The sequence below is a fragment of the Anser cygnoides genome, chromosome Z, assembly GCF_040182565.1.
Source record: "Anser cygnoides isolate HZ-2024a breed goose chromosome Z, Taihu_goose_T2T_genome, whole genome shotgun sequence".
NCBI classification, from domain to species: domain Eukaryota; kingdom Metazoa; phylum Chordata; class Aves; order Anseriformes; family Anatidae; genus Anser; species Anser cygnoides.
In genome coordinates this window covers 40,801,548-40,818,128 of record NC_089912.1, presented here as the reverse complement: position 1 = coordinate 40,818,128, position 16,581 = coordinate 40,801,548, and the positions used below count along the sequence as shown (strand labels likewise).

Sequence of the window (16,581 nt, the reverse complement as noted above, 5' to 3'; positions counted from 1 at the left end):
ACTTAGAAATCATTGCTTGAATCTTGAAAAGATAAATTTGAAAATATAGTTTTAAAAATGCTGTAGAAGTACACCATGAAAGGAGTCTGCATGCCTGTACCTCGACACTCACAACAATATTTGGGGTGGGGCTGCAAACACCCCCACCAGACAGAATACCTCTGCTAAATGCAGATTTCCATACAATGCCAGCCCAAAGTTTGGCTTACACATTTACAGGCCAGGTGCAACCAGTGGGAAACGCACTAGTGAGTTTCCTAGTGAGTAGGTGCCTCAGCAAGTCCGGCACCTACTTCCTGTGGTCTCAGCTACAGCAGAAAAACCTCACAGATTTAATTTCTGATAGTCCCATCTTGCTGGCACGTCAGCTGCAATACTAGCTGGGAAGTGCAGCACTGCTTAGGAACTTCTGTAACTTGCAGCATTTACCAAAGCACCTCCGGAAAACTTGCCAAAGGAGAAAACCTACAGAGTAATGCTGTGGGTTAAGAAGTGAATAAACTGGCCCCGAAGGAAAGTAAGTCTGGAGAAGCAAGTGTGCCAACACTCCACGTGGATGCAACACGTTCACAGATGGGCAGTCCTGGAAAAGTGCTCAAGCCGACTCCTCGGGGGCAGGAGCAGCACGGGGATCCCACAGCTCCCCTGCACCTGTCCCCACCATTGCATTCCTCCCCATGCCATGTCAAAATGTGTTTGCGTGAATCCGAGACTGCAGCGGGTATGCTAGCTCACCTACAGAAAAATAATAATTCAAAAAAAAAAAAAAAAGCTGCTTTGCTGGTTTACTTCCCTCTGCCCTGAAAATGAGCTCTAACATATGCATGGGGGGAAGGTCTGAGGGCCCATGAGGAAGCAAAAAGGAGAACTGAGAGGACATGATATCTAGGGATTGTGTTTAAACCGGCACTGGTAGATGAAACACATGTCAAACTACAGCCCTGAGCTATAATTTCACACTACTTCTAAACTGATTTAATGGCTAGCTGCCACCAGGTTTCTTACAAGGGAAAGTTTTCTTTTGGGTTAGATCGCTGAACCAGCCAGCCCACTGTGGGTTAGCAGTGGCCATACACTGCCACGATTTTTCCCTCAACGGCATCTGTCCTTTAGATCCACTCTAATTTTTGACTAAGACTGAGCTCTCGGTGCACACAAACAGCATTCACATTGAGGTCTGGGCAGAATGGCTGCAGCACTCAGACTGGCATGCTACCCTCTTGCATGCCAACTTCTTCACATAAGCTTTACATCACTTTTGAAAATATAAAAGCAATACAGAAAGAGTAATCCGAAATCCTCAAAAGAAAGAACAAAAAACATAAAGAAATACATTTGAATAGGTCAAAAGCCTAAAATTTTTCTCCAAAACAAGATTTGGAGTACATGAATCACTTGTTTCCTCAGTGGTCCTACTTTTACTGAAATTTTTCAGCAGTTTTTGCAAAAATGTCCAGCAAAAATAAGAATTCATCTCTTCAGTGAACAATGTGCATGTGGCCTTTTGAATTGCTGTTAGCATTCAGTTCTGCACTGATGTATGTTTGGATCATGTTAATTGTAGCCATTCTTAAAACACCTGAAAGAATTTAGCAAGAAACTCAAGTTTAATGACTGTACAGAACTGCCTCACAATAAGAGCAGCGTGTGTCAAATTCCAATATCCTGACAAGCTGTCCCTTCTAGTGCACTACTAACAATCGCTCCCTATTATGTAAACAGCAGGCTCCATCTTTTTAAAGTGTTTCCTACAAGGAGATTTTAGAAATAAGCTGCACAGTTTTCTCCCATGTATTTACCTTTCTACTGGCTAACCAGCCTGATACCATACAAATGGTAAATTACTCACCATGTCTATTTTCACCCGGTGTTTTTTTTTTTTTTTTTTTTTTTTTGGCAAACACATTCCCAGTTCTGTTTACAGTAACCAAGGATTAATGTGTTAATTTTTGAAAATGAGTAACACAGAGACAAGAATTTCTTCATTAAGGATCCAACTGCAGGACCAGGGTTTATACATAAAATACACTGGAGCAGCAGTAAACTTATTTCAATAGGACTCCACAAAGGTTTGGGCTGCAGGAGAAAGGTTTCCATTTTAATATTTTTATGCTTCATTTGTTAACTTTTCAGTATCTCATTTACATGTAATGTATTCGAGTACATTCAGATTCTTGCAAATTTCTGATAAAAGGTCATCATAAAATTATCATAAACTAGAGCAGATCTTTCTAATCGTCTTTCAGAAGAATGAGAAAGCAGAGCTTACTGCCTTCCAGGCTGCATCTGCACTGCAATTAGGAGATATGACTGCAGTACATTAGATGTACTTCAATTACATTTAATTTTGTTTGCCTCAAATAACAAAACAGTTAAAATACAGAAACATGGACTTCACTGTCGGCAATTAATTTGAGTAAGCATCCAGTGTACAAAATGAGCCTGTAGACCCCTAACTGAGGACTATGTTTCCACAGCTTTGCTACTGCTAGTACAAAAACTACTGAGATTAAAGCTAGCACAAGCATGTCTACACAAGCTATAATAATCACACATCTGATTTCAGTGTGCATAGAAAGAAATGCATTTCACTTGTTTTTCAGACCTACAGTGTTCTGTGGAAGCATGCCTACAGAAAACTGAGAGCTGCCACTTCATAATCATATTCACGTGAATACAGAGATGACAAAATAATCTCCTTGCCTTTACTCTCAATAAGCCTGATGCTTCTACGGATCTGCTGTAAAGGCCTTAGAGAAAGAAATTTCAGTAATTTAAGAGGCAACTAAACACCAGACAGGCACTCGCTACAGGACAAGTCATACAAACAGCAAAGGTTATTTCAAAAAAAAAGAAAAACTCTGCATTGCTATTGTTGAACAGATGCCTCAAGATGAGAAATTCAGAGGAGGCTGACAGTACAACAAAATACCAAGTTAGTCTGTTTTGAATTACCAGGAATGCAACCAGAGAGTTATTTACTATTGTAACAGAAGTGCATTTCTAAATCCAGGGTTAGTGCCTCGTATTTTGTTATGTTGGTTTTAAAGACCCCCAAAAAACAGGAGGACACAAGAGAAAACAAAAGACAAATTCTGTTGCAATATCGAGATGATGAGCAAAATTGTAGGAGATTTTCTTTTTAGTCATCCTATCCTTGGAAAGATTCATCCACTCATCTTTACAGCGTACTTCAAATTTAAGTGATGATACTGTTGGCAATAACAACAATAGCTTGGCCTTCTGAAAAAGAAAATGAAGACACGGTAAAGGAACTTTTTATTTAACCTCAAACCATGAAAAAATATTTTCAGGGCCACATCATGACCGACGAACAACATTGTGTTGCTTCTATGATTCTATGATTTCCTTAAACATAGTCCTTGTACTCTGCTGCTCAGCTGGTTTACAAGACTACATTACATATGTTCACACACTTTCAGTACTGGATTAGATACTGAAAGCATTAGACCTGCGTTTAAAATCTTAATTTTGAGACAGGCTCACCAGTAAATGAGGTTATATTGATAAAAGATTATATACAACTGTTGTACTGAGAGACTTGTATAATGAAAACTAATTAAAAGTATTTTGAAAATTCCCCCTAAATTGTTTTCAGCATGCCAAAAAAATTGTTTTCTTCAAAATACACAAGATTTATAGTGTTAAGCCAGCAACAGGGGAAAGACAAAGCAAAACCCTTCGACTCCATGGTTTCAAAAACAGAAACAAAAAGAAAAAAAAAATCAACACAACCTACCTATAAATATATTAAACCAAATGCTGTTTCACAAAACTCCATGTGACAGCGTAAGTAAGATGATTCTCAATTAAAGAAAAAAAAAAAGGCATATATGGTACAGCTTAGGGCATTCTTTCCGGAGTTAGTTCCTCACTGTAACCAACTGTATACCCATTTAGCAGGAGGACAAACAAACATCAAGAAACGTCCCACGATGTAGTATCATTAAAACATATCCATGGTTACTTTATTTTGGAATTAACTACCAGAGAGAGGTGAAAGAGAAACACACACCTTTTGCCCAAAGTTTATGCCTTTTAATTACACATCTTCTCTAAGATGCTACTTGTAAAAATCAGAGAAGAAAATACTAGCTTTTGAGCTTCTCAAGGAGAACTGTTACATTTTCTTTAAGTCATATAAATTGCGTCTTTCAGAGATCAGAAGGATATGGGAATATGCTTCCAATAAACAGAAGCGCATTCAGTACCAGCAAATTGAATTCATACCAGCCAGCCTCATGCATTAGTTGACAAAGACAAAATGCTAAAATTTACCATGTAGCTTAACAGACCAAAATAAACAGTATTTTAGAAGCACAGCTTTTCTGAACTACTCTTAGTAGCAAACAAAAATATTTAGATGACCCTGACATATGGTTGATAGGTACGATTCATTAGGAAATACAGAAACACAGTAATTATTTTATTATTTTGCATAAAAAAATCCACGCATATGATGGATTACAAACTCTGTTATGTATCAGAGCAAATGTAATATCAGGCAAGGAAACATCCATAACTCTTTACAGCTATTTGGGTTGTTTTGTGCTCTTGTCTTCAGCAAAGATGAAAATGAGAGCAGCCTGCAACGTTCTTAATGAGTTAGGAAGTGTTTTTGTAAGCAGATAAGCTAATGCAGGTATTTTAGCCTTTACAGGTGCTGAAATATTTACCAGTAGGTCCAATTGCAAAAGTAGGGCCTTAAGCTTTAATCTTCCTCCAGTCCAAAACTATTAATTCATTTCTCAGAACTTCATTACGAGAAGGCAGAACTGACAGTTTAAAACCTGAAACAACTTTTAAAGCAGCTGAATGAAAAGGCAAGCCCGAGGGCTCATTCTTTTAGGGTTTCTCTATTAAAAAAAAATAAGTATGTCATACCAGTGTAATGAAGATTAGGCTGCAATTGTTCCATTATTAGAAGCTTGTAAACAGCAGCCACCATGAACAGTGAGATCAAGGAAAAATGAAATATTATTAAATATAAGAACCTGCTGCATTTAATTGAGTTTGCTAAACCGTGCGCTGCCGCGTATGTCGAAATCCCACCGAAAAACACAAGTCAAATCCCAGGTGCCGAGCTGTATTATTTGAACAAGTGAACATTTCTTCGGAAGAGAAAACACAGTCATTTGATGGGCCTATTCGGTGCCAGGAGTGTATCAACAGACCCGAGCAACTGCTGCGTGAGAGCGGCTGGAGAGACCTGTTTGCTGGAGAGCTGGGCTGGACAGGGCTGCACAGCGCTCTAGCGAGCGAAATCACTGATATCAGGCAAGCATCACCTGCCAAATTGCAGGTTTCTACATTTAACCCGAGAGCCGCACCACTGTAATTTTCGATATGAATGGTTACAGCCGAGAATGTCACGGAGAAACGAGGGCTCGGAGCGGTGTGTCATTACAGACCTCGGTGTAAGCACACCGCCGCGTCCCTCTGTGCAGACCAGGCGCAAAACGCTCTCGTTTAGGCTGGGGCAGTTTTATTCCACGACAGCATCGGAGCCTCTTACAGAGAGGCTTTCGGCGTGCCTCGGGGGTTCGCATCCTTCCCGCACCACCCTGCCCGACTCCCAGAACGCTGGCGGGGCATCGGGACTTCCTCAGCACGCCGCCGCTGGGGACACACCGGCCTGACCGAACCGCCCTGCCCTCAGCAAGGACGGGACCGGTGCCTTTTGTCCCCGTTTGCCCCCCCACACGTTTGGGCTGCCGGGGACGGGAGGCGAGCGGGGCTCACTTCGCCTGCCCCCCAGAAGTAACTAACGCCGTCCTCGGAGCCGACGCGGCGTCGGCGGCTCATTTTTTGGGAGGGGGGGTTCTTTTTTCCCAAAAAACCCGCGTTTTGCGGCGCGTTCCCCTCCGCCCCCCCCCACGACCAGCGCTGCCAACAAAGTTCCCGGGGCCGGGCAGCGGCTCCGCGCCCTGCGGGCAACTTTCGGCCCGGACACCCCCCCCCCCCCCCCGCCGCCCCCGGCACGCCCCTCACCGGCGATCTTCACGCAGTTCTCGGTCCCGGCGGGGGGTGGCGGCGGCGGCGGCGGCTGCTGCCCTCGCCGCTCCGCCTCGCCCCCCGCCGCCCTCGCCGCCGCGCTCCGAGTTCTCTTCAGAGCCGGCGGCGCCGGGGCGGCGCGGCGCCGGGCCTCGGCCCAGCTCTTCCGCTTCATGGCGGAGGCGGCCGCGCCGCTACGGTGGGGGCGAGGCGGCGCGGATCATCCCCGCCGCTCCCCGCGGGGATCGCGATGCCGCGGGGGAGGAGGGACCCCGCGGCGGCGGCGGCGGCGGCGGCGGCTGACGCGGCTCCCCGGACACCGCCCCCTCCCGCCGCCCCGTGCACCGACGGGCCCCCCCCCCGCCCCGCCGCGGCGGCGGCTCCCGGCCGCCCCCCCCCCCGCCCCCCGCGTCTGCCGCTGATTGGGCCGGGTCCGCGTGGCGTCACCGGCGCGGAGCGGTGCGGGCTGTGACGTCATAGGGGCCGCCGCAACAGGTGGGCCCGCGGACGGGCGGGGAGGGCTCGGACCGGGGACGGGGACGGGACGGGGCGGGACCGGGCGGCCTCGCCTCGCCTCGCAGCCCAGCCCTGCCACACGCAGGGCCAGCGGTGGTCCGTCTCCCGCCTTCCGCTGCCGAACTTTGCAAAAACACTTTTTTAACGCTTTCTTAAAAAAATTTGTAAAAACACTTTTTTTTTCTTTTTGTAAAAACACTTTTTTTTTTTTGCAAAGCCGCTTCGTTTTGGTAGAAGCACTTTCTGTAAAAACTTTTTTTTTGTAAAAACGCTTTCTGTACTTTTTAGAAAAAAAAAACAACACTTTTTTTGGTATACTTTTTTGTAACCCCCCCCCCCTTTTTTTTTACACTTCTTTTTTTTTTCTTAAAAAAAAAAACACTTTTAAAATACATTTTCTTAATCACACAGCAGACCTGGCATCGTGCCTTCCCCTGCCAGCACACACAGTCACCATGCACCAATGTCCCACCAGTGGCCCAGGCGTGCACCGTGGTCTGGCTGCACGCAGCGAACCCACGGCTGGTGCCTTAATGACGGCTGCTTTCCGAATGAGTCCTCCTCTGTCGTTTCCCCTCTGTTTGCTGCTCTTCGAGTTGTGAGGCTTGGGGAGGAACGGGTGGGTTGTGCCGGGGTAGCGCGGAGGCCGTGGGACAGCTTCTGGCAGCGCTGAGGTTGGGTGGCTTTAAGAAACGGAGCAAGTTACACCTCCATTCATTCTGATCCCTGTTAAGAGTCCTCACTTTTAGCTCTCATTTGTTTATATCGTTTTTTTTTGTTTGTTTGTTTTTTTTAACTCGCCAAACGCTTACTTTAAAAATCGAAAGCACGGGGGAAGGTGAAAGTGAAATGACTGGAAAACAAAATAAGAGCTGGAAACGGTGTCCTTGGCAGGGACAAATGAATGAGTGTGGGAGCACTGCTGATAAACTGGGTGTTCTTTCACTTCCAAAATATGTTAAAATCCCTGCATTTCTCACCTTCATTTTGCACACACAGACTGGGGCTTCCATCTCGCTTCCTGACGCTTTGCCCTCCTGCAAGCCTTGGCTGCCGGACAGGCGCTGTGCCACCTTCCGAGCGAGCCTCCGGGCCGCCCTGCAAGAGCCAGGGTTCAAAGTCTGTGCACGGCTGCTGACAGCCCTGTTCTGAGCACCCTTTAGTCAGAGCAGGGAACCCAGTGCAGCATTTTTACATCAGTAACATCCTCTCGTTAAACACGCGCTGTCCAAATGCGTATGTAATTAATAAGGGGCTAAGGGATAGCACCTTCTGGTGTAATTACATCGCTCCCTATCACTATTTTTCTTAAGCCTTTTATTTTTCATCAAGGGGCGCTGCATTTAATTTCAAGTGATCTTAATGGTGTAGAGAGCTCTCAGAAGTTTGCTCTGGGCCTGCCTTAATGGATGCAGACACAAAACTCCGTGTTTGACATACCACTTTCACAATTGTGTTAGTGTTAAGACTGGTGAGATTTTGCAGGTGAGATGTGTATGAGTAGTGGCAGTGTACAGTGAAGGCCAAAGATCAGAAACTGCAGAGGAGGACATGCTCCTCCATAAATCTCAGAGATTTTTATTTTGAAATTGCTAAAACGTGGCTCATGCCTCAAAAGAAGGCAAATTCTACTTTAATGAAAACAATAGATTCTGAACATAAGCGTTTCTAGAAAAAGAGATCATACAAAATCTGACAGAACCACAAACTAAAATGTCCTCAGCTCAGCTGTCTATGACAGAAATAACCAAGGATGGTTTTTCAGAGACCTCTTGCTCTGACAGAAAATATATACGTACACAGGAGAATGTACTGCTGCAAATATTCGTAAGAATATGAACAACCATGACCTACTCCAAAACTGACAATCTGACAAGAATCAGGTTTAAGATCCCCCTCTCCCTGTTTTTACAGACCCACCTTTTTGTATTACACAAAACAACTACAGACAACAGATGATATATATAAAATATTTATTTAAAACTATTAAATGTATTTCATAAAGTCCGCCCTTGCCAGATGCAAAAATAGTTATCGGCTTAGATCCCACTGTTTGCAACAGTGAGCTTCCAAAGTATATTTTAAATACAAGATTGCCACACAGTGCTGGAGGTTTGAAAACCACTGAGAAGTTCTGGGTTGATGTGATTTAGCGAAAGGCAAGAATCCCAAGTTCTTCCCGAGCAAAACCAGACTTTAGTTTAGTTCATCCCGAAAGAAGATTTTTTAAATGTGTTAGCAAGATTGTTACATGAGAAAATAATAAGCTACAGGAATTTTTGCAGTAAGTCTCAGTTGCGTTCTAGTTTTTGTTATTTTACATGCAATGGAAATAGCACTTCAGTATCTGTCTTCAGTGCCAGGTAGTTTATTCTGTGCTCTGATAGTCTAGATATGGTTTCAGATGTCTCATAAAGATGCAAGAGTAGTGATGCTGGTGGGAATTCACTGGAGCGTTGTTCTTGTAGAGCAGACATGAAAAATGACACATTTTCTCTGCGTCATATGTCAATAATCTGGGGTTTGTTTGTAAAATTTACTGTTTTAACTCCTGCCAGTTGCAAAACTGTGTTAATTGGAACATGATCCAACCTGTTTTTATCAAGGTGCAAAAAATGAACTTCATTACCTGGAATGGAATGAGAATAAACATGTAAATAGTTGAATACTATACTTATTTAAGGACATAAGTGAATCATAGAAGCATTCTGATTTCCCACAAGCTCTTGTACAGATGTGTGCTAGCTGTAGGTTGCACAATACACTGTATTTTAAATTATGGATTTTTAAAATTAAGTTGTAGAAACATGGGGCACTGAGCCATCTAACTGAATTAAATCTGCTGTAGCATGGTGCTTCCTAATGATTTGAGGAGATTACTTTGTCATGTGTTAGCCCCACTTCATGATTTATTCCTCTATTAAAAACACATTAAATGCCTAGAATCAAATCAAAAGCAGAATGTGGGTGCACAACACAATGTCAAAACAAAAATAAAATAAAATAAAATAAAATAAAATAAAATAAAATAAAATAAAATAAAATAAAATAAAATAAAATAAAATAAAATAAAATAAAATAAAATAAAATAAAATAAAACTTCAAGCCAGTTGTTCCATCAGGGTCACTATCAGCTTTGTGCCATCTCTGCAGGAGATGGAATTGCACAATGGCACCTCCACGGATTCCTTCAGCTAGCAGAATCTCACAGACTACATTACACTGTCCTTGGGAGTCCACAGGGACAGCAGCTGAGATGGCAGCACTAAAGCAAACAGCAGAAGGAAGACTGCATTTGTTTTTCAGACAAAATAAATGGGCTCACCTGGGCCTAAAATCAGAGTTCCTCCCTGCTGAGCGGGGTCTCCTTGAAAGTCAAAAGCTGGGCCAGTCATTGCTCTCCACATACTCTTAATACTTCCCAAGAGCACGCTCGATTTTACGTGAGGGCTCTGCACTAAACAAAACAGCAAAGTACTTGTTACCTAGAAATACAAAAATACCTAGAGAGAACAACAAAATCAAACTGTTGCTCTGAATAGTTTCCTGACTACTGAAGAAATGGGATGTGTTCTGCCAATGTACAGCTTACAAGAGATGGTCTGGTGAGCCACTCCCTTCCTATTTACATTGTGATCATGGTATTTTATCAGAGCATTCTTGTTCTGTGAGTCAATTCAATGTGAGAAAAATTTTCTTACCTGATAAGTTATTACCTTCACCTCTTTTCATGCCAAGTGTTTTATAAATTTCCCTTTGTGGATCTACATACATTTCATGCGTATACCCAGTTAAACTGCAAAAGGGCTGCAAAATATGTATATACAAAAAAAAAAAAGTAATATTTTTAAGGTTAGGATTAGTTAGGATCTACTGACAGTGGAAAAAATAGTGACACACCCCCAATTTTAAAACCTGTGACTTTGTCATGTTAAATGAAAGTAAAAGCCAAAAATTTTTAGCCCTAAAGCTTTTAGTAAAACAAAGCTCCCAGTGCAATCTGGAAAATATTTTTCCTTAACAAGTCTCAGTGGATTTTAAAACGAAAGCTTTAGTTACTTGCTTTATTCATGAACTACCAATTGCTTCATGACCTGGTTTTCTGTGGTTGCAAATGACCGTCTTTTCACTCTGAGCAAAATCCCTCAATGCAGATCATTAAGACACAATAGAATACACAATTTATTTAATGACTACCTTATTTACCTTGATGTGATGATAAGATGACTGTCCAATAACGATAAGCCTCACATTTGCTTCCTAGAACAGAACACAGGTATTGAAACTGAAAAGAGGAACTTGGTGTTTCTGCACGACTGCAAAGCATTAGCAGTCTGGTGTTCTGCGATAATGATCACGGTGTACTGAGTTAAAATTATTTGAAATTAACATCACTGACGTATTCGGAACACACTCTTTGTCACCCACAGTTAGCAGCTACATAAATTTATTAAGTGGTAAATTACGTTTTAAAGATAACTTTTAAGTTACAGGTATGTAAACTTTATGTTTTTTGTAGCATTACTAGCGTCATCTTTTCTATTGATTGCAACCTGCTTATGATTTTGGAAATGGAAAATTTCAATGCAGTTACACCTGCATCTAAAGAAGCAGCATGCAAACACTGATGTACAAACAAGTACATCTGTTATTTTCATTTACCGATGACCCTTAATATATATAACTTCAATCAACATGTAGTGCTGCCTTTTGCAGGTGCAACGTTAAGCCTGAGCCTAATACACATCAAAACTTTATATAGATACCAATAACACATTTAATAAAGTATCAGATGTTGCTGTTGTTGTTGTGTTGTGTTTTGTTTTTTTTTTTTTAATATTGGGGTATAACGCTTGCCTATCCCAAACAGAATCATTTTGTTTGTTGGGAAAAGAAGCCCTCCCCTAAAAATAAAATAGTCTTACTAAAAAAAAAAAAAAAAAGGATTTGATTTTCCATATGTATATCTTCAAGCAGCCAAATTAAGATGTCATTCTGAGTAATGCTAATTGAACAGTTTAGAAAAATCTGTCCTGAGGAGGCGAGCTGCCAGAGAAATTACCCCTCTTCATCCCCAAGCTCTTAGTCCATCTAAGGACTGCTGTCAGCGTGGAGCTGGGTCTGTGTCACCTGCTGTGCTGCTGTTGGAAACAAAATATGTCAAGACTTGCAATCGGCAGCCTAGAAGAGACAGTTTGATCTCCCTCATTTAGCAGGGGACCGTTGCCTTTCTCTTGTATCTTCTAGCACCTGACAAATACCAGTCCACAGCAAGTCCTGTCCATGCCATTTCTCCTTTCTGTCACTCTCTAACTCCTATTTGTGCAGCTGACTGGTGGACAGGTCACACAACTGATGCAGCTTACAATAAAAAATAAAAATAAAAGTCACAGAAGAGAGACTATTTGTAATCCGAATCACTTTTCTGATCTCGTTCCGTGCACAACCAGCATTCAGCTGTAGCAGCATAATGGGATGGGCAGTAGTCTGGTCGGAGTAGACAGCTGCCGGGGCACTGCTAATACCAAAAGAAATGCCTGTCAAATGTTGTCTAATTGTTTGGGTAGAAAAAAACAGCATCAAGCTAACAGTGCAAAGAGAAATAATGCTGCTGCAACAGAGCATGCAGTGCAATAAATCCCTGTCTCCCAGGCAGATGCATTATGGCAACTGTAGCAAAGAAGGAAAGCACTAACTTACTCCTGAGCTTTTGTCTGATTCCTTGAAGGTTTAAGCCTCCTGCAAGCCCGCTGCAGGAGACAACTGATCAGCTGGACTGCAGCAGCCCCCCATACAAACACGTACATGGGGTGTTGTACTTACTTGTAAGTAACTCCTGGGGACTTTTGCCAGGTCTTCCACATACTCCTTACAGGTGTAACACAAAAAACTCTGCAACACAGCCAGTTGGATGTGTCACAAACAGACGTTATTGCACAGCAATGAAGCACCTCATTCTGACTTCGGCACAAACTGTTTTGGAGGTGACCAGGAACTGGGAACACGACAAATGAAAGTTCACTGCAGTCACCAAATGTGGGTTAGGCTCCTGGTTTCACCCCAGCCTCAACAAGCACACCGGGCGTGGGGCCTTGCTAGTGTTTTTATCCCTAGGAACGTGAGAGCTGGCTTGTCAGCTGGGAAACCAGGGAACGGCATCCTTGCTTCCCTAAGGACAGGGCCGAAGAACTGTTTGGTCTGGGATGAAAACTGCATCGCTTTGGCAAAGTGCGGGGGGCTCTGCTGCCTGTTTTCCTCCCTCCCTGCAAGCTCCCACCCTCTCGAGTGACTCCCCCGGGGCCTGAGGCGTGCGGGCCCGCCTTGCCCGCCGCTCCCCGCTCACCCTCACGAACACCACGATGGCCTTCTGCTCCCCGTACAGGGCGGCGAAGGGCACCCTCCGCCCCTCGCCGTCCGCCACCAGGCAGCGGGACGCCTCCCGCAGCTCCGCGGCCTCCGGGCGGGGCGCGGCGGGCGCCCTGCGGACCTGCTCCGTGACGGGTGGGGGGGCCGGCTGCGAGGACATGGCCGACAACGCCGCCGCCCCGTACCCGGCCCGACCTGGCCCGGCCTTCCCGCGGGCGGGGAGGGAAAGGCGGAGCCGGTCGGGGGAAGCGCCGGGGTCGGGTGGGAGGGCATCGCCTCGGCCCTGCGCCCGGAGCTGGCCGGGGATGAAGGAGGAGACGGGGAGGTTGGGGCCTCCGAGGGGACGGGGAGGGAGATCAGCTGCCAGATCCCTGCCTGCCAGCGGGGGACATGCACTGCATGTGCGGAAAACACTGCAGCTCCCAGGAGCGGTGGGTGAAGGGAGTCAGCGCCGCACCGCCTCCGGTTCGGGGCACCCTGTGCAGGGTGGTGGTGTCGGAGGGCTGTGAGCGAGCTGGAAACTTCTGTTTTCCTGGAACTGTCGAGCTACAGCACAGAAAGCGCAGACCCTGGGTCCTCGCTGAAGTAAGAGAGACAAAACTCGGCTGGACTCCGGCAGGTGACCTGCTGAGGATGGAAAGCACACAGAAATGAGTGAACTCAACACTTCGTGAAAAAAGAACACCACCAGTCCTGAGGAGTAGCCAGGTCTCTTGGACGGTTAAAAAAAAGTGCCATAAAGCTGGCACTTTATGAGGAGGACTGCATCTTCATTTTAACAGAGGGCAGAAAGGAAGAAGTACCAGAGGGAATACAGCTGGAGCGAATAGGACAGGGGCATCGCTGGGAGTTTTGTCCTTTTTGAAGCCCCCTGATGGTGTTCATCCCAGAGTCTGTCTTGGCAGACTTCCACAGTGTCTGTAGTGTTAGTGTCACATAAACTCCTGTATGTTTATGTAAACTCATGAAACTTTGCATTAAGCCCATTGCTTTTATACTACCAGGAGAGAGTGCACAGAACAGGTTAATCCCCTCACCACATCAGTCTTTTGACTGTACACAGACTAGTGCTATGCTGCCCTCAATCTTCTGTTTCCTAGTTTAAGCAACCTCTCCCCCCACCCCTTTTTTTGTTCTACAATGTCTTCTTATATGCCATTTCTAGAATAAATGTTTTGTATTTTCCTCTTGCCTTTCTAGATGGTTTCTGTCATGCCTGAAGTTCAGTGCCCGAAACTAGAAACAGAGTTTAAGTCTTAGCTTTAGTCTATGTGTTGGGCCTGTACATCTGTTTAAATATGCTGGCATTATGGTTGTGCAAAAGCATTATATTATTGACTTAATTTTGGCCTGAGAACCACTATAACCCCCAGCTGCTCAGCTCCAGACCTTCCCTAGATGAGAGTGCATTATCACCACTTCTCATAGGGTAGTTGGTGGAAGAAATTCTCTCCACCTTCACAATGTCTGAAAAGTCAGACGAGCTCTGTATAAAACCTTTACCTAGGATGATATAACATAACTGGTCCCCCAGCTGGGGTACTTCCTAACTGTTTTAAAATTGTTGTCAAAAAGTACTTAAGGACACATAAGGTGCTTTATGCCAAGTTAACAATAATGACAAGTCAGCTCTACTTCGTAAACAACAACATGAGGGAAAGTGATTTCTGGCTGATGTAGCTGCTTACAAGTTTCTGGCACATACCTGCAGGTAAAACTGTCCAGCTGCTGGTACAACCCTCTTGTTTCAGTAATAAAATTATATTTCATGGTATAGATCCCGCTGGTGTCTTTGCTAGGGTAAATGTGATTGTCATCATAATACTTTGCTGAGAAAGCAAATCACTGTTTGAATGTTAGTAAAGCACTTCTTGCATATTTGCTTATGGCAGTTTACCTCAAGGACTAATCTTGCAGTCCAGTATGCTCTCACAGTGAACTCAAATTGATACAGAATTTCTGAATATTGTGAAATGTATGTTCTGTTAGATAAGGGTTTGAACAGTATTAATTCCCTGTTGCTGTTGTCAGACTCCTTTGTTCACTTAATGGTTACACATATTTTATGCTGTCAGTTGGAGCACTTCAGCCAGCAGCTCGTAAGCCAAATTTGGGCCGTGCTGCGTCACTCTGGCTCTTCAAAAGCACTGGTGTGGAGTGGCCTGCCCTTGACTACTGCAAGATGTATCAAAGCTGGGAAAACTGGTAACTTTTGACTTGCTTTGCTCTTTATCTTGAGAATGAAGTGGGCAGGCTGTGTTGTGGCTGCAGTAAAGCTGCTGGGTATCACAGACCAGGCTGTGCAGGGCACAGGGGCACAGCTCAGCTGTTGGTCACCAGCAGAGCTGGGAGCAGCAGGGCCCTTGTGACTGCAGCTGGAAATCAGAGCCTGCAGAGGAGGCAGCGGTGGCCCTGCATAGGACCTGCTGCCAGTCCTGAGTAGGGTGCAAGTGGGGCTGAGCCCTCTGATGAAGAATCGGGCAGTGGGGTGTCACAAACTCACAGGACACTGTTCCAGCTTGGTCTGCGCGTGGCTGGTCTTATGCCTAGACTCCAGAGTGGTCATTATCACTTGATTTTAAATTACATTTCTGAGGAGGCCAGCCCATCTGTTAGAGCTGGTAAACATTACTGCCTAAGATCTGCCTCCAGACTTTGCTCTTTTATGCAATTTGGATGCCTTAAACTAGCTGAGGAATCATGTCCTTAGCACATGGTTTCAGCATTGTGCTGCTGATGACTAGCAGCTTTCACCCAAGGATATCCTCTAAACCATTCTCAAAAGCCTCTCAAATGGCGTGGTTCTGATTTTTAATGGAGTATGATAGAAGTGTTAGTAACATACAAACACCAATTACCTCAATCCACTGTTTTACAGAGAAAGAATGGGAACTGAGCACTACCATGTTCTCTGAAAGAGAAGGTACTCAAAATTAGCAGTCACTTTTGAAAGCTGAAGCTTAAAGTCATTCATTTAAATATGCTTAACAAAAATAAAGATATAAATTCCAGTGACTTAGAAGGAAAGAAAGACTCTACATCCGTTGACTTCAGATATTGTGGGCAATATGGACAGTCTACAAGTGCAGTCTACCAAAACCGTAAAGTCTGTCCAAATGAGCTATGATTAGGGAGACTACTCTTCTCCTTTCTGCTCTTTTCTTTACATTTCTTAAATACAGAGGTGATGAAAAGCACACTCATCAGTGTTGTCTTATTTTTTCAGTAACTTAAGGAGAATTAATTAGTACATTGGCATTATTAATCATGATGTAGCATTCAAGATGCAAGTCACTTTCTTCACAGCAGTGCAATTTACAGTTGCAAAGAGAAATTTAGCTAAATATTTAATTAACCAAGAGCTGGGTTGCTTTGTGTTGGGGATAGGAAATTCAGATTCCTACCATTTCAAGGGGAAGAAAAATAATTACACACAGATGTGGAATAATTTATTTGCTCTGTATTGGCTAGTAAAACAAAATACCAGCTGTAATTATGTAACCTGAATCCCTTTATTTATAACAGCTGTACAAAATATCTGACAAGACTGCTGTGGCCTATACAAGTAGCATGCCACACTGTTTAGAGTGTGTAGTGTATATTTGTAAAGCACCATGTTATTATCAATTTACTGCAAGATGTACTGTTTATTGTTCTTGTTTATCTGAGTTTTATTAAGCTAGA

The 16,581-nt window shown here is 43.9% G+C and overlaps 2 protein-coding genes across 9 annotated transcripts in view; both read right to left on the bottom strand.

Moving 5' to 3' along the window:
* The window catches only part of CDC14B (cell division cycle 14B), a 46,297-nt gene extending 39,955 nt beyond the window's left edge, over positions 1-6,342 (bottom strand). For 4 of the 8 annotated variants that reach the window (XR_010827898.1, XR_010827899.1, XM_066988688.1 and 1 more), the window contains exon 1: positions 6,013-6,342. Coding sequence is in view for 6 of the 8 variants with exons in the window: in XM_066988688.1 (XP_066844789.1) it covers positions 6,013-6,190 (178 nt within the window). In the remaining 2 variants the exon portion in view is untranslated. The remainder of the gene's footprint in view (positions 1-6,012) is intronic. The other 4 variants (XM_066988687.1, XM_066988690.1, XM_066988691.1 and 1 more) reach the window with 2 other exon arrangements.
* A 2,145-nt stretch (positions 6,343-8,487) lies between these two features.
* Positions 8,488-13,322, bottom strand: PRXL2C (peroxiredoxin like 2C). The gene is made up of 6 exons (XM_048080546.2): positions 12,875-13,322; positions 12,355-12,423; positions 10,738-10,791; positions 10,233-10,338; positions 9,857-9,988; positions 8,488-9,160 (listed from the first exon to the last, which is right to left on the bottom strand). The coding sequence occupies exons 1-6, from the start codon at positions 13,055-13,057 to the stop codon at positions 9,033-9,035; spliced, it is 672 nt and encodes a 223-aa protein (XP_047936503.1). The 5' UTR covers positions 13,058-13,322; the 3' UTR covers positions 8,488-9,032.
* Between the last annotated feature and the right edge of the window lie 3,259 nt (positions 13,323-16,581).